This window comes from Diadema setosum, chromosome 7, assembly GCF_964275005.1.
Source record: "Diadema setosum chromosome 7, eeDiaSeto1, whole genome shotgun sequence".
NCBI lineage: Eukaryota > Metazoa > Echinodermata > Echinoidea > Diadematoida > Diadematidae > Diadema > Diadema setosum.
The window spans coordinates 14,222,700-14,246,072 of record NC_092691.1 but is presented as its reverse complement, the minus strand read 5'-3'; the positions used below and the strand labels follow the sequence as shown (position 1 = coordinate 14,246,072).

At 38.6% G+C, this 23,373-nt stretch overlaps 1 protein-coding gene across 1 annotated transcript in view; it reads left to right on the top strand.

The window, feature by feature from the left end:
• The window catches only part of LOC140230890 (uncharacterized), a 297,769-nt gene that overhangs the window by 17,945 nt on the left and 256,451 nt on the right, over positions 1-23,373 (top strand). The window contains exons 2-3 of the mRNA XM_072311033.1: positions 3,090-3,217; positions 5,166-5,254. Of these exons, the coding sequence (XP_072167134.1) occupies positions 3,090-3,217; positions 5,166-5,254 (217 nt within the window). The remainder of the gene's footprint in view (positions 1-3,089; positions 3,218-5,165; positions 5,255-23,373) is intronic.

Sequence of the window (23,373 nt, the reverse complement as noted above, 5' to 3'; positions counted from 1 at the left end):
TGGGCTTGTCCGCACCCAAGTGGACGTCCGCCCTAAAGGGGGAGATGTGATATATGTTAAGTTTACAATGGTCAAACTGCATTAGAAACCAAGAGTGTACATCGCCCTCTGTTGTTTACTACTATGTACTATTATGTAATACACCCCTGTCACCATCCTGTCAGCACTTTCTTTGTTTTACTGAAATAAACCCTCACTCCTAATCTGAACGCCAGCTGAGTAAGACTGAATTCTTTGTCTGAGACATCACATCATTTATGTAGATGTGCAAAATGTGTTGTTGTTGTTGTTGTTTTTTGTCATGATCACCTGATGCAGTGAGTTGGTTCAGTTGGTAGCGGTGAGTTGGCTCAGTTGGTAGCACGTCTGCCTCACGATCCTTAGGACCCGGGTTTGAACCCGAGTCTGGACTGAGCAGTGTTGTGTGTTTAATACCATCCCCTCTAGCAAGAGGCAAAACACTCTGTCCCTCAGATAGGACATATATTATGGAGGTCCCTTGTATGAGAGAGTCGCAACTCATGCATGTAAAAGATCCCGCTTCATTCATTTATCGCAAAGAGCAGGGTGTTTAACCCGGTGAAGTGGTCCCATCTCACCTCCAATTGGACCCCATGGAAGACCAGCTTAGCATAGCTGAATATGGGCTATCCAGCCATCTTCTCAGATGGAAATGAACAAACAAACAAACAGGCATTGCCATGGCAATGGCATATTTTCATGAAAGTCACACAAAATGTGTTGGATCAAACTACTCTCTCAGTTTTAAAGGAATTTAGCCGAAATTTGGCACATGCTATCAATGTAATATGTAGTTATGCAAGACACCTTGTTTTCATGAGGGTTAAGAAGTCAGTTGCCATGGCAACAGCAGTTGATGAAATCATACAAAAATATGTAGAGTAATCCAACCCTAGCTTTTGTCGAGCCCACCGGAGGTGCGGGGAGACTAAGGGATCGCCTGCGGCATCTGTCCGTCCGTTGTCCGTCCGCCGTCCGTCCATCGTCTGTCCATAATGCTACAAAAACTTCAATAACTCTTTACTCTGGGCTTCCATTGCAATCAAACTTTGAGGGAAGAGGGATCATACAAAGTTTCACATTTTACCATATATGAAGGTCACCTCAAGGTCCAAGCTCACAGGCAGGGGTCAATGAACTTTAGGGCCCAATGTTAAGTTTTTATGGCGCGTTTCTAGTATGGGTCATAACTTGTGATCCATAACTCCATTTGTGACCAAACTTGGATGGTAGATGTCCCTTGGGTAGTGGATGGTCATCACAAGGTCAGTGGTCACAAGCATGGGTCAACAAACTTTTAGAGCCCAATGTTAAGTTTTTTATGGCGCATTTCTATTATGGGTCATAACTTTTGATCCATAGGTCCGTTTGTGACTAAACTTAGATGGTAGATGTCCCTTGGGGAGTGGATGGTCACCACAAGGTCAAAGGTCACAAGCAGGGGTCAACAAATTTTTAGAGCCCAATGTGAAGTTTTTATGGCGCATTTCTATTATGGGTCATAACTTTTGATCCATAACTCCATTTGTGACTAAACTTGGATGGTAAATATCCCTTGGGGAGTGGATGGTCACCACAAGGTCAATGGTCACAAGCATGGGTCAACAAATTTTAAGGGTCCAATGTTAAGTTTTTATGGCACGTTTCTTTTTTGCCATAAATTTTTACCCTTTTGTATCTCTTTTTATCTGTTATATCTCTTTTTTTTAATCTGTTATATCTCATTCGCGTACAATTTCTTGTCCGCGAATGGGCAAGACACATTATGGCACTTGCCTTGTTTTGAACGTTTGGCTTGAAATTTGGTATGTAACTGGTACAATGCTGAACAATTCTTTGCCATGGCAACAGCACTATTTTAAAGAAAATCATTAAAGAATACTGTACATTCAGTACACTCCCCCAGTCCTTTCAAGAGTATTTCGCTTGAAATTTGGCACACGTGATGGCTATGTTACATATGTGCAAAATTTATCTTTCATCATTGTTGAACATTGCGTTACCATGGCAAAACAACAGATTTGAATGAAAATTATTCAAAAATACTGCAGATTCAGCTAACTCCTTCAGTCTTTGAGCATTTAACATGAAATTTAACACATGTTACCACTTTAGTACATAGATTTGCAAACTGCATCTTCTGTCATCCTTGAACAATGTGTTACCATGGTAACAGCATATTTCAATGATAATCATACAAAACTATTGTGGGTCCACCCATTTCCCTCAGTTTGTTATTATTTAACTTGAAATTTGGCACATGTGACCACTGTGGTATGCAGCTGTACAAACTTTATCTTTTGATTGTATCAAAGAATGTGTTACCATGGTAACAGTATTTTGAATGAAAATCATTAGAAAATATTGTAGATTGTAATATTGTAAATATTGCTCAGTTTTTGAGCAATTTGCTTGAAATTTGTCATGTTTGACTGCTGTAATGGAAGTTGTGCAAACTTCATCTTATGTTGATGTCAAACAGTGTGTTGCGTGGCAACAGCATTTTGTAATGAAAATCTTCGAAAAATTTTACAAGTTTATGTATCTCACTCAGTTGTTGAGGATTTTATTAGTTTTACTCTCATAATTCTTAAATGATCAAAGCACGTCTTTGTTCAATTTTGAACAAATCATTGCCATGGTAACATTTCTTTTCCAATAAAGCGCTTACAAAATTATTGTTGGTTTTGCTAGCTCCCTAAGTTTTAGTTGGGGGTATTAATCATAATGAGTGATAATTTTAGTTTTAATTATGGCTGCTTTGTGGAGGTTTCCTCTAATCTTTATATATATTTGGAAATGTGAAAACTGAATTGAGGAGAGAAAAAAAAAAATACTTTGTCCTGCATGTATGTATTGTGTTCTTTTAATTAGTTGTTTAGATCAGATTTATGATGCATCTATTGGTCATCAAATTTCAGGGGGGGGGGGGAAGGGAGGGAGGGAGGAACCTTAATCATATGTAACAACAGTAACATTGTGTATCTTCAAGACACAAATTTTTCACTCTTGCATGTGTAGTAAGCATCAATTGCTCTCTTTTCTTTCTGTGTGTATGTCTTGAGCAGTTTGAATGGACCAAGAATGATGACAAAGTGCTGCAAGCCATTGAGGCAGGGGACATTGAGAAGCTTCAGATGACCCTTGCCAAGAAGGGCACTTCACCAACCAAGCTAGATACTGAGGGGAAGACTGCGTGAGTTTCCATCTGATCTGATTATGCTTCACAGCCACTTGTGTCTCTGCCGCCTGTCTGATGTCAATTCTTTATCAATTTCTGTATTCTGAATTGGTGTCTGTCTGTGTCTTTGTGTTACTTGATAAAGTTGACAGAGTTTGTGTGTACACCCCCACCCCAACAAAACGTGTATGGGGAGAATGTAGGAATCACCCGGAGGTTGGGTGGCTTGCAATCAGCCGGTTGGTCTATTGCAAAATCTTGTGGATCAAACCCATCTTCATTTTTTCAAGAATTGACCTAAAATTTGGCATGTGTGACCGCTATCTTAGGTAGATGTGCAAGACACCTGTTTTGTCAGTATCAAGTGATGCATTGTCATGGAAGCGACATTTTTAATAGAAATCATGCCAAAATGTGGGTCAAATATCTCTCCGTTTAAAAGCAACTTAATTGAAATTACGCACATGTAATCAATGTAATGTGCAGTTGTGCAAGACACTTTTTTGTGAGTGTTGAGAAATGCGTTGCCAGTGCAACAGCTGTTTTTGTACAAATCATAGTTACAAAATTCTGTGGATTGAACTGCTCTGTTGTTTAAAAGCAACTTAGTTGAAATTACGCACATGTAATCAATGTAATGTGCAGTTGTGCAAGACACTTTTTTGTGAGTGTTGAGAAATGGGTTGCCAGTGCAACAGCTGTTTTTGTACAAATCATAGTTACAAAATTCTGTGGATTGAACTGCTCTCTCAGTTTTTGAGCATTTTATGTGGAATATGGGATGTAGGATCACTATGATATGTTATTACATATGCAAGACAACTTATTTGTGAGTGCCCAAGATATGTGTTGCTATAGTAACAACATTTTTTTATACAAATCATACAAAATATGAGGATAAAGCTAACTCCCTCAGTTTCTGAAACTTGAAATTTGGTATACAGTATGTGACCTCTGTAGTATGTACAGTGTACATGTGGACACTTCATATTTCATTAATGAAAAGCAATGTGATGCCATGGTAACAGCATTTTTTAGAGTAAAAATTATTGGAAATATGAATCGTGGATTTGATTCATCCATTCAGTTTTTGAACACTTGCCTTGAATTTGGCATATAATGGCTGTAGGATACTGATGTAGCTTGATCTTTCATGAATTTTGAACAATGTGTTGCGATTGTCAACTTTTTGAATGAAAATCATGAAATTATTTTACTTTTTTTCCCTGTAGTTTATGAGCATTAGACTTGAGATATGGCACATGTGACCAATGTGATTTTGGCATGTGCAAAACATATCTTTTGTCAATGTTGAACAGTGTATTGCCATGTTAACAACATGTGCAGGACAAATTTGTAAGAGTAGTGGAAGTCTGTTGCCATGGTAACAGTGCATTATAGCCAAAATCAGGGAAAAAAAAGCTTTCAGACTGAAATTCTTCAATTAACAAGCGATTCAGAAGAAATTTGGCACTTGTAATTATATACATGTAAAGTTGTGCAAGGCATATTTTTCATAAGTAGCAGAAAGTATGTTGCCATGGTATCAGCACACTGTGACCTCAAAATCAAGAGAAAGCAGATCTATACAATTTATCAATTGTTTTAAGAATTGACAATAAATTGGCACATGTGATATCTGTGAAGCAGTACTCATCTTTTTACAGTATACATGTATATGTAAAGATATTGTTTGTTGTTTTTGGCACTTAACAAAGAAGAAATATTAGGCAGGGTTATTAATCACAATCAGTGATATTTCTAGTTTATTTTTAATATAATTTTCTTCATGTCTCTCTATTGCTCTTTTCATCTCACTAACTTCTCTGTGTTTTTGTGTACTATATATGTCTTTTATATTGTTGCTTTCCCTTTTTTCTATCCTCGATCTGTCATATTACATCTTTTCTGCTATTGTACTTCTTTAATCATCCTCTTTGTTCCTGTACTTCCCTTTTTCAAGATTGCATTTTGCAGCGCAAAAGGGGCAATATCCGTGTCTAGAAGTCCTCTTGCAGCTGGGGGCCAATCCAAGAGCATCAGATGGACAAGGCAAGTAGCAGCATTCACCATCTACTGTATACGTCATATATTTAGCGAGACTAAATTTTCTTGAATCGGGAGTTCTCGACGATATCGCGAGTGGTCACATTCACAATTGTGGAGTACTGAACTGAACAGAGAAATGTATACATGTGCTTCACATTCACATCGAGATCAGAGTTGTTATTTTCGCGTGTCTTTAAATTTCGCGAATAGCACCTGACTTGCAAAATTTGTGAAAATAAAAGCCTCTCAAAATATTTGGCGTATACAGTACCCCATTAACCCCACCCCAGCCCCACTCACCAAAGCTTAAGGAGGAAATTACCCAAAAGCTCATAAATTGTCCCCTGACTGTATGTGACCGGCGACAAAGGTTTCAGGCAAAAGTCAGGAATGTTGAAAATCCTTTTTATGCCTCCGCCACAAAGTGGTGTCGGAGGCATTATGTTTTCGGGTTGTCCGTCCGTCCGTACGTACATCCGTCTGCTTTCGTTTAGGCGATAACTTGAGTAATATTGACTGGAATTTTACCAAACTTGGTCCAAGTATAAAGTATGATGGGGCAATTACTTGATTAGATTTTGGGTCAAAGGTCAAGGTCAAATCATGAAATTGTATCCGTTTACGAGATAACTCAAGACTGGATCAAGCAAATTTCACCAAACTTTGTTGGAGGATAATGTATGATGGGACAATTACTTGATTGGTTTTTTAGTGAAAACGGACAGAGGTCAAAGGTCAAAGATCCAGGTCAAATCCTAAAATTTATCTGTTTACGTGATAACTCAAAACTGGATGAAGCAGCTTTCACCAAACTTGGTCCAAGGATGATGAATGATGGGTCAATTAGTTGAGTAGATTTTAGTGACATTGGCAAGAGGTCAAAGGTCAAAAGGTCATGCTCAAATGCTAAAAATGTTGCTATTTCCCCCATATTTATGCAATGCCCAAAGGTATTTTCTTGAAACTTAGTGTAGACATGTACTACTGCGTAAAGATTCTCCAGAGAGAGTTTCATGTCATAAGGTCAAAGGTCAAAAGGTCAAAGGTTAGGTGAAAATGTTGCAATATCACTTTTCTCGCAAATGGTTCAATGTATCTTCATGGAACTGGGTACATACGCATGTAGTGACTGGCAGGGATTATCTAGGGAATTTAGGGGTTATGGGTCAATAGTCAGGGGGTCAGAGGTCAACGTCAACGTCAACCAAGAAATACTATTTCCCTCATATACTAGTATATGCAATGCTTGCATTATTAGTTTTAAAACTTGATATACGTGTATACATGCATTACCTAATGGAGATTCTCTGGGAAATTTCCAGCCAGAAGGTCAAATGTCAGAGGTTAAGGGTCAAAGGCCAGGTTTCAATGCCCCCCCCCCCCAATCTATTTTGTACTGTAATTGAATATTCTTCTCTTCATACCTTGGAAATTACTCAATGCATACACTCATAAAAGGGTCGGTCAGAAGTCAAGTAAAAATTCTCAATTCCCCAAATATGTGTACCTGCACTCTTAGACAATTATAGTAAACCCAGTTCAAGGAAAGTGAACATTCAAGATATTTCTGACAAACCTGTCATTTCATTATTTTGCCAGTTATGTGAAACTGTCATCACACATTGTGAAGACATTGTACTATACACCTATTGGGAGAATCATGCATTATGGCGGAGGCATCAGTCGCCATAACGACATTTCTAGTTTTCATTGAATCACATTTCCCATTTTCTAAGTTTTGGATTGATATAAAACACTTGTATTTTCCGGTACCGTAAGTGGGCATATAAAGTGAAATATAATGCACTTTTTAATTTGTTAGCCTGACAAAATTATGAGAAAACAGGCTTTGAAGATTCACCTCTTGCTCAAAGACAGTGTCCAAGTGGTGATACGAGGTGAGAATCACCCATCTGTACAGATGGTGCCAATCAAGATTAAGCCTCTAGCAACCTCTAGCAGCCTCTGATTGGCTCACTGAGAGAGTCAAACTCCTGGTCACTTTCCTTGGAACTCAGCGTATGGAGCCAAAATACACAATGCGTTTTGCTCGGGTTTGTTTACCAGTACGTATTTCAAGATACAATTAAGGAGGTTCAAGAGAATGGAGTCACAACTGTCTTAAATATTTCCTTTGAACCCATGTTTGATGCCGCCACTGGAAAGTATTTGAAGCATGTGCCAAACTGGATCTGCCACGCAGATAGGAAGACAATTGACTCATGTCTCATTGCATAATCAATCACTTTCTAAGGAAGATATGTCTTTGTAATGGTAATTACTTTTTGATTCCTACTTATTAAAGATAGGTGATATACAGTATGTCCCAAAAAAAAATTACAACGGGGCCCTCCGCAATGATATCTTTAAAAATATTGCATCAATCTAAATACAAATTCAGGGTATGAAACTTTAACTCATTGCCCACATCTTACAAAAAACCCCATTTGATTTGCTTCAGTGGTTAAAGAGAAATACAGAATTTTGTAGAGGATGTCGGGAATCTCTTCCGTCCAAATTCTGTCTATTATTCACACACAGGAGCATTGAATTGCTAAAATTGGAAGAATCAGACACATGATATGCTCTACAACAACTCACATTTCTCTGTGACCGCTTAACCAAACTGAATGGGGTTTTCTGCAAAATAGTCCTAAAATGTTATATTTTAAGACCCTAAAGTAGCATTTAACCTGTTGAGGACGGTTTGATTTTGCTACAACACGCATTTCCCATAGACACCTGCCCGAGTATACTCGGGACTCGTCCTCAACGGGTTAAAAGAATTAATCATATTGGGTGTTATCAATGCAAAAATCTTATTGTAATTTTTGGGGAACATACTGCAGAAAGTCGCCCCAAAAATTACAATTAGATTTTGGAATTGATAACACCCAATATGATCGACCTGTCTCAAGTGCTACTTCAGGGTCGTGAAATATGACGTCTTAGCTCTATTTTGCAGAAAACCCCATTCAATTTGGTGAAGCGGTCACAGAGATATGTGGTTTTTTGTAAAGCATGTCATGAGTCTGATTCTTCCAATTTTAGCAATTCACTGCTCTTGTGTGTGAATAATAGACAGAATTTGGACAGAAGAGATTTCCGACATCCTCTACAAAATTCCTCATTTCTCTTTGACCGCAGAAACAAATTGAATGGGGTTTTCTGTAAGATGTGGGCAATGAGTTATAGTTTCATACCCTGAATTTGTATTTAGATTGATGTAATATTTTTAAAGATATCATTGCAAAGGGCCCTGTTGTGATTTTTTTTTTGGACATACTGTATATTAGTAAAGACACAGGGATGCGTGAATTGAAATTGCGCAAAAAATCATGAAATGAAAATGAAAATTACTCGACTGGCCATGCCCGGCCGCTAATCTGATATATTTGTTAATAAAGAATTATGCTTATAACATTATTCCACTTCAGTTTTATTTGTCGAAATTAAGTGGAAAAGTGATAAAACGGGCTTTCCAGGAGGGTACAGTTTAAACATTTTCACATGATACATTTCTGATTTACACTTTTGCAAACATTTCTGGATGGGATTGACTTTTGTTTTATGTTCTTTATCATTAAGTGAGATTTCATTTCATGTATGAATGAATGAACAAGCAAAATATAGCCAACATTATGTCAGCGCTCAAAATGAATCTTCAGATTGCTCAGCAAGATGGCGGCATCAAACCCAGCAATCAAAGGCACAAATACACCTGTGGAATTCTTTTGTACATCAATAGAAAAGTGACAACTGTTTGAATAATTACAGCCAGTTGGAACTCCATCTCTTAAACCTCCTTGATTTCAAGCCTTCTGGTGTACGTGTGTATGGTGCATGCATTACCCTATGGCAGCCGCATGCATACCTGTTTGTACACGTAACAGGAGCGGGTGGCACGTTCATATCCACATCTTTACAAGTACAAATCACGTTTTCGTAGTGGTTGATTTGTTCGTTTGATTTTTCATCATTGAGGACCCTTTTGTATCCAAAAAATTGTTAGAGTTGGCAAGGGTTGTGCTTCCTGTTGTTTTGTTTTTCAATCCGTGCATGTTCGGCATTGAGCAGTGGTGTTTATTATGTGAAAAAAAAAAACGACAAAGAAACATGACTACTTAGTTTGGTGCAATCATAACGTTTAGTATTTGAATATTGGTCATTTATGACCCCTCCTTTCCTCTCCCATGCTGTCCTTTGAGTCAACCTGCTGTCATATTTACTACAAGCACACAGTTTCAGGAAATTTGTGACTTTTCTTTTTACACAATTATGTCATTTTGCTGCATTTGACAGGTGAGTTCCGATCGCATGTTGCACGATTTGTGTAGCGATTTGCAACTCTGAGCAAAATATAGATTTCAAGTATGTGTACATGTAAATCCAAAATGTCCCATATAGTCTATGGGCCAAGACCCGAAAAATGGGTTATTGGTACTACCTGAGGTGGCAAAACCTTTTTGGTGTCATTTTGTTTGTCGGGCATAGATATGCTTATAAAGCTATGATAGCATTTCTAAATGAGTAGCTTAGTCATAATAAATGAATTTTTAACCAATTTGGTCTCGTTTTTATATCCCTATACCTCTGGATTGAAACTAACCGCTATACAAAGAAGAGCACTGTCTTCTGTATGTTCACAGGTGTTCTGTTGTAAACGCGGTGCGCTTAGTCTTTATTCAAGGCAGCGAAGGGAATATCCAATGGGTTATGATGTCCACAGCTGTCACGCGGTGCGCTTAGTCTTTATCTAGAACGATGTACCGTTATCATATCTAAAGTTCCTAGTAAAAGGGATTATCTATACTGTTTTTATACTTCCCTCTCAACAAATACATCATTTTTAAACAAAAATCACTCCGTTCATTTACAATATCATTTATTATAATGTATTGTAGTGTACCGGTACATTGTTTTTGCATTATCTTTCATTGTTGGGTGGAAATAAAGCAACATTGGCGTGGTATTAGCGTTTTCACCGGAAAATGAATAAAGATTAAGCGCTGTGGACATCATAACCTTTGGATATTGCCTTCGCTGCCTTGAATATAGACTAAGCGCCCCGCTTTTACTTAGACCAGGCGTCCACTAGGGCGCGGACAAGACGCGGACAAGCCCGGAATGCAAATTTGGTATTCCGCACACCTTCGGGAACCTGTCCGCACGTTCCTGAACGTGTCCGCTCACTGTCCTAAACATGTCCGGGCGTTTCCGCACCTTCGGGAGAGAGAAAAATTTCCGCGTCCAAATCTTGATCGAGACCAAAATTTGGACGCGGAAATGAACTTCCTGACACCTTCGGCGACTTGTCCTGACGATGTCCTGAGGATGTCCCGCTTGTCCGGAACCCTTCCGCTCCTTCCGCACACGCTCCGGAAAGAATCCCGCGGTGTGGGGAAGCTTCGCGAATGAAAGCGGAAGACACCAGGAATGTTTTAGGACAGCACGGAGCCGATGCGGATCTATATATGCAAGTGTCCGGAACCTATGCGGAAATTTTGTGATCCAGACACGAAAATGTCGACACTTTCCGCGAGCGTCATGCCAATGAAACGCAAAATGAGCAAGAAGGGAGGCGAGGCCCCCATGCAAATATCTCCATCACAGGCACACCTTTCGTCTAGTGATGAAGAACAGGTAAATCTAAGGAATCTCCGGTCCCAGAAGGCAAAGAAGAAGGTAGTAGAGACTGTGCCAAAAGCAACCAGAAAGAAGTGAAATCAGCCCCCTAACTTCCTAGTAAGTTTGTTTTGATTTGATCTTTTCAGAAATTATTTTTCATCTGAGTGACTTTCCTGGTTCCTATTACTTACTGTAGTACATTTTCCTTTATGTTGTTTTCATATTTTATTTGCAAACAAACTATGTTGTCCCACGTGACAGCCCAGCTGAAAAATCACAAAAGTAGGTGGAAGTACACTCAGAAAAAAAAGCATAGAATTTTTGGCTAAATGTCAATGTATTAAAATAAACATGAACAAGTTGTTATTCATACGTAAATGCTTTCTAATGATACAGCATATTAGAACAAAAGACAAATTCATCACACTAAAAAGCATGAATTCAATTGCAAAGATATACCTGTGGTCTCATTACAATGTAATATCTTTGAAGCCCAAAATAACAATGAAAGCTAAAGATGATGGAGGAAAATGAAGAATTTTCTGTCACTGCAAAATTCAAGTGAAATGAGAGAAAAAGCAATAAATCATGAACTCGAAAAGTGTTAAATTTCTGTCTTTCTTTTTTTTTTTTTGCTGAGTGTTAAAAGTACACATTAAGCATCACAAATCATTTCAGAAATATTCTTTACCTGAATGATTTTCGTAATTGTTATTACCTAATAATTTTTTCTTCTCTTTTTGTTTTAGTTGCAAATAAACTCGATTGTCCAATTTGACAGCCCAGCTGAACCCCCTCCCAAAAAAAGTAAATTAAAGTAGGTTAAAAATATGTCCCCATTTTTGTACTTCATTGACAATAGGCTAGTAAGCTCTAAGCATGAAAAAAATCTCGGACTTGAAAATGTTCAAAAGTGATCAAAATAAGAGAGGGTTAGAGATGCACAAGAGTAAAAATCAGAGAAAGAAAAACAAATTAAATGATTAGGATCATTTTGGCATGCTCTACAGAGGTATCAGACAAAACATGTATATACTTTACGATGGATAAAGCACAGGTCTAAAAAAAGGGAATAAAGAATATATATACATATGTATATAATATATATATATATATATATATATATATATATATATAAGTAACAAAACTGCAACAAAGTTCATGCTGTATTCACCAGCGGTTTATTTCTTGTGAAGAAATAAACCGTTGGTGAATACAGCATGAACTTTGTTGCAGTTTTGTTACTTATCTTTTTATCTTGCCCAAACGTGGACTATACCTTATCAACATGATTATATATACATATATATATGTATATACATTTACATTTGTATATATATCATATACTTTTTGAACCATATATATATATATATATATGGTTCAAAAAGTTTGCGAATATCATCCATGTGACTGTAAGCTGAGAAAAAATTGTTCTCCCAGATGAGACAAATCCCCCCAAAAAAATGAGTCGTCAGCCGACATGCAGACAATCCTATTCTACGACTTTTGGTGGTCACATTCTATTATCAAATAATATTGACCAATCATATTAATATAATATCAGCCGCTACTGCAGAAGCACAACAAGGAGCATCAATGACGGCTAGCAGTCAAATGAGGAAAAGTCAAAGTCAGCGCCAAATTTATACCTTTCCATTTTCCTGGTATTGTCCGCAGTTTGTCCACATGCCTAACTTGTGTTGTCCGGAAGGCATCCTGATTGCCCGCGTTCATTCCTGGTGTAATCCTAGATGTTTCCGCGCTGCCCGGCTACGATTAGCATATTCCGAGGTATTTCGCGCTCTTCCGGAGTGATTCCTAGGTTTGTCCGCAGTCAGTCCCCGGACAGTCCGCGGACAGTCCGCGGACAGTCCTAGGAATGTCCCAGGACAAGCCGATTCATAAAGTTATTCCGCGTCTGTCGCGGACAGGATGCCGAAATAACAAAATTTGCTTCCGCAACCCTTCCGGGGCTTGTCCGCGCCCAAGTGGGCGTCCACCCTTACAGAACACCTGTGAACATACAGAAGGCAGTGCTCTTCTTTGTATAGCGCTTAGTCTCGATTCAGAAGTATAGGGATTAACAATGAGACCAAATTGGTTGAAAATTAATTTATTATGACTAAGCTACTCATTTGGAAATGCTATCATAGCTTGATAAGCATATCTACGCCCGACAAACAAAATGACACCAAAAAGGTTTTGCCACCTCAGGTGGTACCAATATCTGGCCTGGCCCATGGACTAATACATGTACTCTTCATTAGACGAAGATATTTTCTTCCCGGGAAAATGGTATTGAGTGGTGGCTCAATGGAATCCATGCAACATGTCAGTGCCTTTCATGGTGCATGAATTTGTAATTATGAAACTAGAGAATAATTAGAAAGAAAATGTTTTTGAAGATTAAGTGGTGGAAGTAATAGTGCCCAACCAAAGTCTTTGATAATTGACTGTAGAAAATTGTAGAAAGCAAAAGAAGGATACACTGAGGATTAACAATGGACTTGCTGTGGCACAGAGGCAAATATTTTTGACTAAACCCCCCCCCCCCAAAACAGAGGGTAATTTAACCCATTACATCTGTAAATAACTTTCCATATTTTGGCGAATGTTTACACATTTACATTTATTACACAACTGCCAGGATTAACCCTATCCTAACTGGGGGGGGGGGGGGTCAAATTGACCCCCCCTCGACGTTTCGCGCCATGATTCCGCAATGCGCAAAGATTTTGCCGCGTTGTTTCATGACTTTTTTCATTCGAGTCTCCCGCATATTTTGAGACCAAATTTGCGACATCCGGGTACACCGTTCTGAAGTTATGCAATGTTTTGCATATGCATGTCAACCCGAAAAACGCTCAAATTCATGATTTCGTGTGCAAATCCAATGCAAACTGTGTTTTTTTGTTATAATTGATATAAATTAGATTATTTCAACTTTTAACCATTGAAATAAATCAATTCTAATGTAGATAAGCTTGAAAAAGTGCCTCCAACAAATTTTGGCCAAAAAACAATAGAAAACAAAAGATCGAAAAAACAACAGAATACATAAGAAATTAACAAAACAATAAAAAACAAAAGAAAATGATTTTGATTGCGCTATTTTTTTACTAGAAAATTGTTTGATGTGTCTTGAGGAACTCTGACACAAAAATTTAATAATCCTTCAGTCTTTTTGATGGAGTTATAGGTGAAAATATGATTTCATGCGTTAATTTGCATAATTAATTTATTAAAAAATATGAAATCAAAATTTTTCTATTGTATGACCATGTAATCTTGTAGTTGACATCCGGCTCTATGTTCAGGCAAAATTTTGCGGCGATCGCGCGATCGGCGGCCGAGATCTGAAGGGGGGGTCAAATTGACCCCCCCCAGTAAAAACTTGGTCTCAAATAGCCCAGTTAGAATAGGGTTAAGCAGCATGACTCGAAGATATGTTCCATGCTTGCCATCAATGCACTCTGATGAATCAGCTATTCAAAATATGGCAGATGACTGTCGAATGATACTGCTGAACTATCTGAAGGGGTTACAAAATCTAATCAGAAATTAACATTTTCTCCCAGGACTGGTAAGGAAGCCATTGTTGCAATTTTTGTCGAGCCCACCGGAGGTATGGGGAAACTAAGGGATCGCCTGCGGCGTTTGTCCGTCCATCGTCCGTCCGTAATGCTACAAAAACTTGAATAACTCCCTACTGAGGGCTTCAATTTCAATCAAACTTGGAGGGAAGAGTAGTTATGCAAAGTTACACATTTTACCAAACATGAAGGTCACATCAAGGTCAAAGGTCACAGGCAGGGGTCAATGAACTTTAGGGCCCAATGTTACGTTTTTACGGCGCATTTCAGTTATGGCTCATAACTTTTGATGTGTATGTCCGTTTGTGACCAAACTCAGATGGTAGATGTTCTTTGGAAAGTTGAATGTCAACACAAAGTCAAAGGTCACAGACAGGAGTTAATGAACCTTAAGTGCCCAACGGTAAGTTTTTACGGTGCGTTTTGATTTTGGCAAAAAACTTTTGATCCATAAGTCTGTATGTGCCCAAACTTGGATGGTAGATGTTCCATGGGGAGTTGAAGGTCACCACAAGGTCAAAGGTCACCGTCAGGGGTCATCGGACTTTTAGGGCCCAATGTTAAGTTTGTAGGGTGCGTTTCAATTATGGTTCATAACTTTTGGTTCATAACTTTTGATCCATATGTCCGTTTGTGACAAAACTTGGCTGGTAACTGTCCCTTGGGGAGTTGAAGGTCACACAAGGTCAAGGTGCAGAGGTGGGGTCAATGAACTTCCGGGAGCTAGAAAAACATGAATTTCTTTTACGTGAATGGGCGAGACACCTTTTGGCACTTGCCTTGTACTTACATGTAGATGTATTCAAGATTACATTGGTGAGCAACTGTCACTCCAAATTAAGACATGGTAGCAAGCAAGCATGTAGTTGGCACAGCGTACTTCAGAGTAATGCCTTCCCATTATGGCTCTCTTGTTAAAAAGAGGGAAGATCTACAGTAATTCTACGGTGATGATATATGAAATTTCTATCAGTTGCTGAAATGTTTTCTAAACCAGCGATCGTGAGAAGGAGATGCTGCTTGTGTACATTGGTAAAACCAAATTCCTTCTAGCCAGTAGGAACACCTGAAGATAACATTCATTGCAAAACTTGAAGCCATTTTGCTCAGAGACAGTGACAATGCTTGCATGCTTTGTTTCAGTTTGACTCACTGGCTAATGTAGATTTTCAATGCAATACACTCCCGCACATTATTGACAACTGCAGAATATTCCACTCCAAAGACAAATTTACCCTTGAAAACTGCTCCAAGAACACTATCTCCTGCTGATTTTTCCACCTTATCCATTGCTGAACAAGAGAGAATTGTTATGGATATTTGGTATTTGCAATCCCCACAGTGATATTGCTCATGGGTAATTCCATGAAGTTGGGGCAGTGTCCATGTAGCATTGTGATATTTAAAAAATACATTTCAGCATAACTCAATATTATGCTATACATTTATTGTTTGTAGGCTTTAGATTTGCATTGAGGCCGCACATTTTCCTGGAAATTTTGTGCCATTCAGACTCAATTTTGATGAAGTTATTAAACAATATGTAACAGTGTCCTGTAGCATCGTGACGTGTCCATGTAGCATCGTGATATTTTAAAATTTGGTCCTAAGAGACAAATTATGGCAATTAGCTTGACCAAAATTTGATGCAATATGCATATTTACAAGATATGAATGAGATAGCTAAGTATCTCAAATTTCCTGTACACAGTTTTAATTTTAAAAGAAAATTACAAAATGTATCACGATGCTATGCGGTGTCCTTTTTTGTGACATTTGGTGGACACCACGTAGCATAGTGACACATTGTGTAATTTTCTTGTAAAAGTAAACCTGTGGGAAGGAGAGTTAAGATATTGAACTATCTGACTAATCTAGTAATTATGCATATTATATCAAATTTTGGTCAAGCTAATTGCATTAATTTGTGTTTTAGGACCAGATTTTAATTATCACGATGCTACATGGATACGTCACGATGCTACAGGACACCCTTACATATCGTTTTAATAACTTCATCAAAATTGAGTCTGAATGGCACAAAATTTCCAGGAAAATGTATGGTCTCAATACAAATGTAAAGCCTATAAACAATATATGTATAGCATAATTAGTATTGAGTTATGCTAAAATGTCACACTTTGTGCCCCAACTTCACAGAATTACCCTCATGCACTCCTGAGTTGCCTCTCTTTTAGAATTGCCTCCAGCCTGGGGGAGGGGGTTAGAAGTCAAGGCAAATATAAATCAAGTGTTCTTGTTAATAGCCAGTAACCGGTTATTTTTACCGGCTGTAACGCCGATCATAACTGGCTGTGGCTTCATTTTAAAAAAAAAAGAAGAAAAAAATATATTAAAATAACCAAAAAAAAAAGGAAAGAAAAAAAATTAGTTTCAATTCGAGACTGCACGTGTGCGCAATGCACACTGACACTACTGTGTCCGCTCGATTTGTACGCGCGTCGGTACGTAATCGTACGAGCTGGCATGCAATGAGCGCTAGCTGGTACGGTACGGCGCGCGGTATGATAAGTATGAATGTTGCAGTGCAGTACCAAAGTCCAAAGCTAAGTTAGAACGGAGGCACTATTATATCATCTTCGACTCCGTACGATTATCAAATAAATGTCGGATGTTTGCTTATACTTTTGGAAATGAATAATGGTAAGATTCAGTTCCATGCGGTGCTAAAATTAATGCCAGATATTTGATTTTGCATTCGGAATTGAATAAGGATAACATTCGGCTCCGGAAGATGCTGAAATAAATGTCGAATGTTTGCTTTGACGTTCGGAAATGAATAATAATAATATTCAACTCCGTACGATTATTAAATAAATGTCGGATGTTTGCATATACTTTTGGAAATGAATAACGGTAAGATTCAGTTCCGTACGGTGCTAAAATTAATGTCAGATATTTGATTTTGCGTTTGGAAATGAATAAGGATAACATTCGGCTCTGGAAGATGCTGAATTAAATGTCGAATGTTTGCTTTGACTTTCGGAAATGAATAATATTAATATTCTACTCCATACGATTATTAAATAAATGTTGGATGTTTGCTTATACTTTTGGAAATGAATAATGGTAAGATTCAGTTCCGTACGGTGCTGAAATTAATGCCAGATGTTTGATTTTGCGTTCGGAAATGAATAAGGATAACATTTGGCTCCGGAAGATGCTGAAATAAATGTTGAATGTTTGCTTTGACATTGGGAAATGAATAAAAATAATATTCAAATCTGCACGATTATTAGATAAATGGCGGATGTTTGCTTATACTTTTGGAAATGAATAATGGGAAGATTCAGTTCTGTACGGTGCTAAAATTAATGTCAGATATTTGATTTTGCGTTTGGAAGTGAATAAGGATAACATTCGGCTCCGGAAGATGCTGAAATAAATGTTGAATGTTTGCTTTGACATTCGGAAATGAATGATAATAATATTCAACTCCGTACGATGATTAAATAAATGCCGGATGTTTGCTTTTACGTTCGAAAGTAAGTAGCAATAAACCCAGTCCAAAATAAAAAGAGACTTTCCAAAACAGTCTACAAAAAAGCACTCGATTTTGGGAAAATTTTGTTACAAATTGATCCATCAATGTGCAAAAAATGGCTTTTGCTACTGAAAATGATCCTCCCAGGTTCGCCAAAAAGCGAACCTGGCAGCCAGGTTCGCCAAAAAGCGAACCTGGCTGCAAGGTTTGCCAAAAAGCGAACCTGGCCGCCAGGTTCGCAAAAAAAGCAAACCTGGCTGCAAGGTTCGCCAAAAAGCGAACCTGGCTGCAAGGTTTGCCAGAAAGCGAACCTGGCCGCCAGGTTCGCCAAAAAGCGAACCTGGCTGCAAGGTTCGCCAAAAAGCAAACCTGGCTGCAAGGTTTGCCAAAAAGCGAACCTGGCTGCCAGGTTCGCCAAAAAGCGAACCTGGCTGCCAGGTTCGCCAAAAAGCGAACCTGACCGCCAGGTTCGCCAAAAAGCGAACCTGGCCGCCAGGTTCGCCAAAAAGCGAACCTGGCTGCAAGGTTTGCCAAAAAGCGAACTTGGCCGCCAGGTTCGCCAAAAAGCGAACCCCCTGCCAGGTTCGCCAAAAAGCGAACCTGGCTGCAAGGTTCGCCAAAAAGCGAACCTGGCCGCCAGGTTCGCCAAAAAGCGAACCTGGCTGCCAGGTTCGCCAAAAAGCGAACCTGACCGCCAGGTTCGCCAAAAAGCGAACCTGGCCGCCAGGTTCGCCAAAAAGCGAACCTGGCCGCCAGGTTCGCCAAAAAGCGAACCTGGCTGCAAGGTTGGCCAAAAAGCGAACCTGGCTGCAAGGTTCGCCATAGAGCGAACCTGACCGCCAGGTTCGCCGAAAAGCGAACCTGGCCGCCAGGTTCGCCAAAAAGCGAACCTGACCGCCAGGTTCGCCAAAAAGCGAACCTGGCTGCCAGGTTTGCCAAAAACCGAACATGGCTGCCAGGTTTGCCAGAAAGTAAACCTGGCTGCCAGGTTTGCCAGAAAGTAAACCTGGCTGCCAGGTTTGCCAAAAAGTGAACCTGGCATACATCACAAAATCCTTTTCAAAGAAGAGAAAATATTAGGTGCATTTTGATGAGCCTATCTAATTGCTATCTAATTGTTGTCATTATATTTTCCTTCAGTAAATGTGAAATTACCACTCTTGGTTTTGTGTATGAAGAGTTTAGGTAAGTGCACAAACATTTGTCAGTGACAATCAATTTTACCTGTGTGATTACTCTACTAATTGTTAATTTCAGCCCATTGGGCCATGTATGTCTGTAACAAAACAAAACAAAAAACATGTTTTTTTTTTAAGTTTTACAAATTAAGCACTCAGTAAAGAAGAACATACTAATTGAATGCAAAGCAAGCTCATAACCCTCTTCCGAAACACTCATAAAGAAACTTCTGCTCTGTAATAATTAAGTAGTCAATTATTGTTAAAAAGTGTACATCTGTAACAGACACATATAGTGTGACTGTATGTGAGCTTTATAATTTCATGAGGATTGATTTGTTGATTTTATTTTCTGATGTTTATTTGTGATTTAATTGAAAGGTAGCATGGAACATCTCGATAACTATTATTAAGTTGGAATACTTGTTAATTAAAACTAATTAGCAGTGTTTGTTTGTTTTGTTTTTTGTAGATTGCATTGCACACATATTAAAAAACAACTTTTGATAGTGGGTGTGCATGGAAATTAAGCCTTTTGTAATTTTGTAATTCGCAGAAAGATGATAAATGCAGCCTTTAGGCCTATGCTTCTCCTATATTTTCTACATCGCACCTGAGAACTGGATTGTATTCGGCTATTAGTATTGATAGATATAGCCCTGCATGTGGTGTGTGAGTGTGTGAACATACATACATGTAATTATCCATACATGCCAGGGCTGTCAACATAGGAAACTAGTTGAGAGTGAGACTCCCATAGGCCAATGCTATTAGGAGTCAAAATGCGTGAGATCAATAGAAATGCATGGAAATGAAATAAGTTTTAGATCGAGTGAGAAAGGACCTCAATGCATGAGAGTTGGCAGCCCTGACCTGCACATGTATGCAAAGTTTGTATGTGCTAGGCTTTGCATTCTGCGTAACAAGTTTGAATATTTTGCACACTACACAGCACACACATGAAGTGGAACATTATCATTAAATGCAATTTACGTGTAATGGTAAAGCAAGAACTGTAACTACCGGTACACAATCAATGTAATATTTTGCAACAACATTCCCGCATGCATATTGATCAGAAGAAAGCTATATAAAGTTATAGGGCCAGTACCAGGTATCGCACCAACATTTGATGAAGTCCAAATGTCAAATTGACAAACATAAGTAAGTCAAATGCTCACAACTCATAAAAGGATATACAGTAGTTCTGGACACTCAATCGAAATGTTTATTCACAGCTCCTAATCATTGCATGATCACCATCCAGTGCACCACTGGCCTCATCCTGTGAAGTAAACAGTTTACAAGAGAATATGGGATAGACTTACAGTTGTACAAACTACATGGTGTACGTACTATGAAATCCGTTTAACAAATTTGTGAGTCAGGACACCGCTCTCTTATCACAGTCGTCATCTTATGGCGAGTCCTCTTCTTCAAATGGCCATGTTCACGATGAGCAACATATACATGCTGGTTTCAGAGGATTTATATTGTGGGGATGGAAAGTGTGGAACGATGTCTGGCCTATGTCCATCAGTGCAGGGGTCAGAAAAGGTCAAGACCTAGCCAACTGCCAAATCCGCAGAGGGTTCAGTGAGTGGAATGTGATAATTCAGACACACTAGCACAGTGCCTGCACTACACATAGCTATACAATTCTTATGGTAGCGTGTGTGCAAACCAAGGTTATTGATAATGTTTTGGTGGGAAGCCACTTGTATGAGATGTATTAAACTAACAATCCCACCTCATCCCTGCTTGCATGTGAATATATCATACACATGAACATTATAAAAGGGGATGGCTAGTACAGGGCTGCCATAATTGGCAACTATAGTTGAGAGTGAGACTCCCATAGGCCAATGCTATAATTTAGGAGTCAAAATGAGTGATATCAATAGAAATGCATGCAAATGAAATAAAGTTTTAGAGTGAGAAAGGACCAAAATGAGTGCTACAATTTGTAGCAACTGTTCAGTGGGAATGCTGGGGGATGATTGTTCCAATCCTTGTGGGATAGAGTACTTTATATACCGGTATCTATTGTTGTGTGAAAATTATTTGCTTGAGAATTAATGGTCTCATATAATTATTATTCAAGTAATGTGCAGTTCAATGTTTCCAGGTTAGCATGCCTGACAGTGACGGGGCATATACTGCACATTACTTGAATATGAGATCATTCTGAGGCAAATAATTTTCATTCAACAATAGATATACATGTATAATATACTCATAAAAGAATCCCACAAGGATTGCAACAATCACCCCTCAGCATTCCCACTGATCAGTTTGGTAATACAGGCTATCCCTTTTAGTATGCATTTCAGTTAATTGAAACAGGTTTGTTTAGTATTTGTTTGTTCATGTGTTTGCTTGTTTTGGCGATCATGGCGATCATGGAAATTTGACAGAACTCCACAGTAACATACCCAGTTTTATGTTGATTGTGAAGTTAAGGCAATTTAGATGATTTTGATAATTTACATGTGAATGCTAGAAGCTTAATAAGAATTATAGTGAGCTGCATGGTTTCTTTATTGTCCTAGAAGCTGCCTCTAAAAACCCACTTCTTACGTATATAGACATACAAATATCAGGATACTCTTTTGCTCAGGCGTATATATAACTTAAGCTTAACAGTTGGGCCGTGGGTGGACGTGTCATTCATGGTGCGGCAACTGATCTCTTATAAGATCAGTGATGCAGCTTGCTTGGAGCATACAAAAAAGCTGTATGGTGTCTTCAAGAAAGCACATTGAAACAGCATCCACATATCCATGATTAATGGTAGTGCAACGATCTTATGGCATGTAGGCCTACACAGCAATAACACTGCCTTGGCAGTACCCTGAAGGCCTATGTTTTTGGTAGTAGATGATTTAATTCATCCGTTCAAAGAATAATGAGCGGGGTATTACGTAAACAGGAGAAATCAGAAATTCAAAAGGAATGGTGCAAAAGTATACTAGTGCATTAAGATAAGTACTCAATTAATGAATGAAAATTCATTTGCATTTGATGAGGATCGACTATAAGATCACAAATGAAATTGGGATCCTTGTTCAAGCAACATACAGACTCATACATTTGCTATGGAGATCAATTACCTTCACATTGACAGATATGAAAATCATTACTCAAAGTGAACAGAGGGGCTACATTGCATCTGCAGACATTGATAACAGGAGGAAACCCATACTTGATATTCATAATCTGTACTTTTTGACATCCTTTTTATAGCTCACCTGAGCTGAAGGCTCAATTGAGTTATTGCGTGTGCTCTTTGTCCGGTGTGTGATGTGCGTCATGCGTTAATTTTGTACTTTCATTTTCTTCTTGAAAACCCCATGACTGATACAACGTAGTTCACCAAACTTGGCAGGTAGCATCCATCCCGAGGGGAATAGAATCTCAATTTATGCAAATGAGCACCTTTTTAAAAAAAAGTTATTTATGAAGTTTTCAGGTGGAGAGGCAGTCCTATACATCGATCCAAGTGTTTTCAATTTCTTTAAAGTTTTTTTTGTGTGTGTGTGTGTGTTTTGCGTTTGTGTTAAGAATTATTCAAACGAAAAGTGCAAAGATGATGGGATGTACCCATGATTTTTTTTTTTCTTTTTTTATGTCTAGAACGTCTGGTATTATTTTATAGAAAGCTGTTTTTTTTTAAGTCACCTTGATATGAGGTCCTCATCCTTTTCATCCAATTTAGCTATACTGCCATGTAATTGATTAATTGTAAGCCCTAGGGATCTCACTAATCTGGCTGTGGTGACAGAACAATAATGTTTGTACAGGCCTATGCCAGAATGAATGTATTTGCAAAAGTTAAGGGTCCCTTTAAGACAACCAAACTTGGTGGCACACAGAGTGTATGGTGCACACAGCAAAGTGCAGATACAGTGGGCTAATGTTACTTTACTCTCCCCTGACCATGAGTCTGGTGAATGTTTTGGCCAAGTCTTATCAAGGTGACATTCTTTTTGACCCCTGAACTGTACAGGGGCAAAAGTTAAATACTTTCCCCACAATACAGCATACACTGGACACTCACAGAGCTACCAAGTCTCACGCATTCTGCGTGAGACTCGAGCATTTAGGGTCTGTCTCACGATTTCACGCATGGCACCCATTTTTCTCACGCATCTGGTGAAGTCTGCAATTTGGGCCAAAAATAAGGAGCAAAACTCAAAGGATTAAAGTGATAGTTGC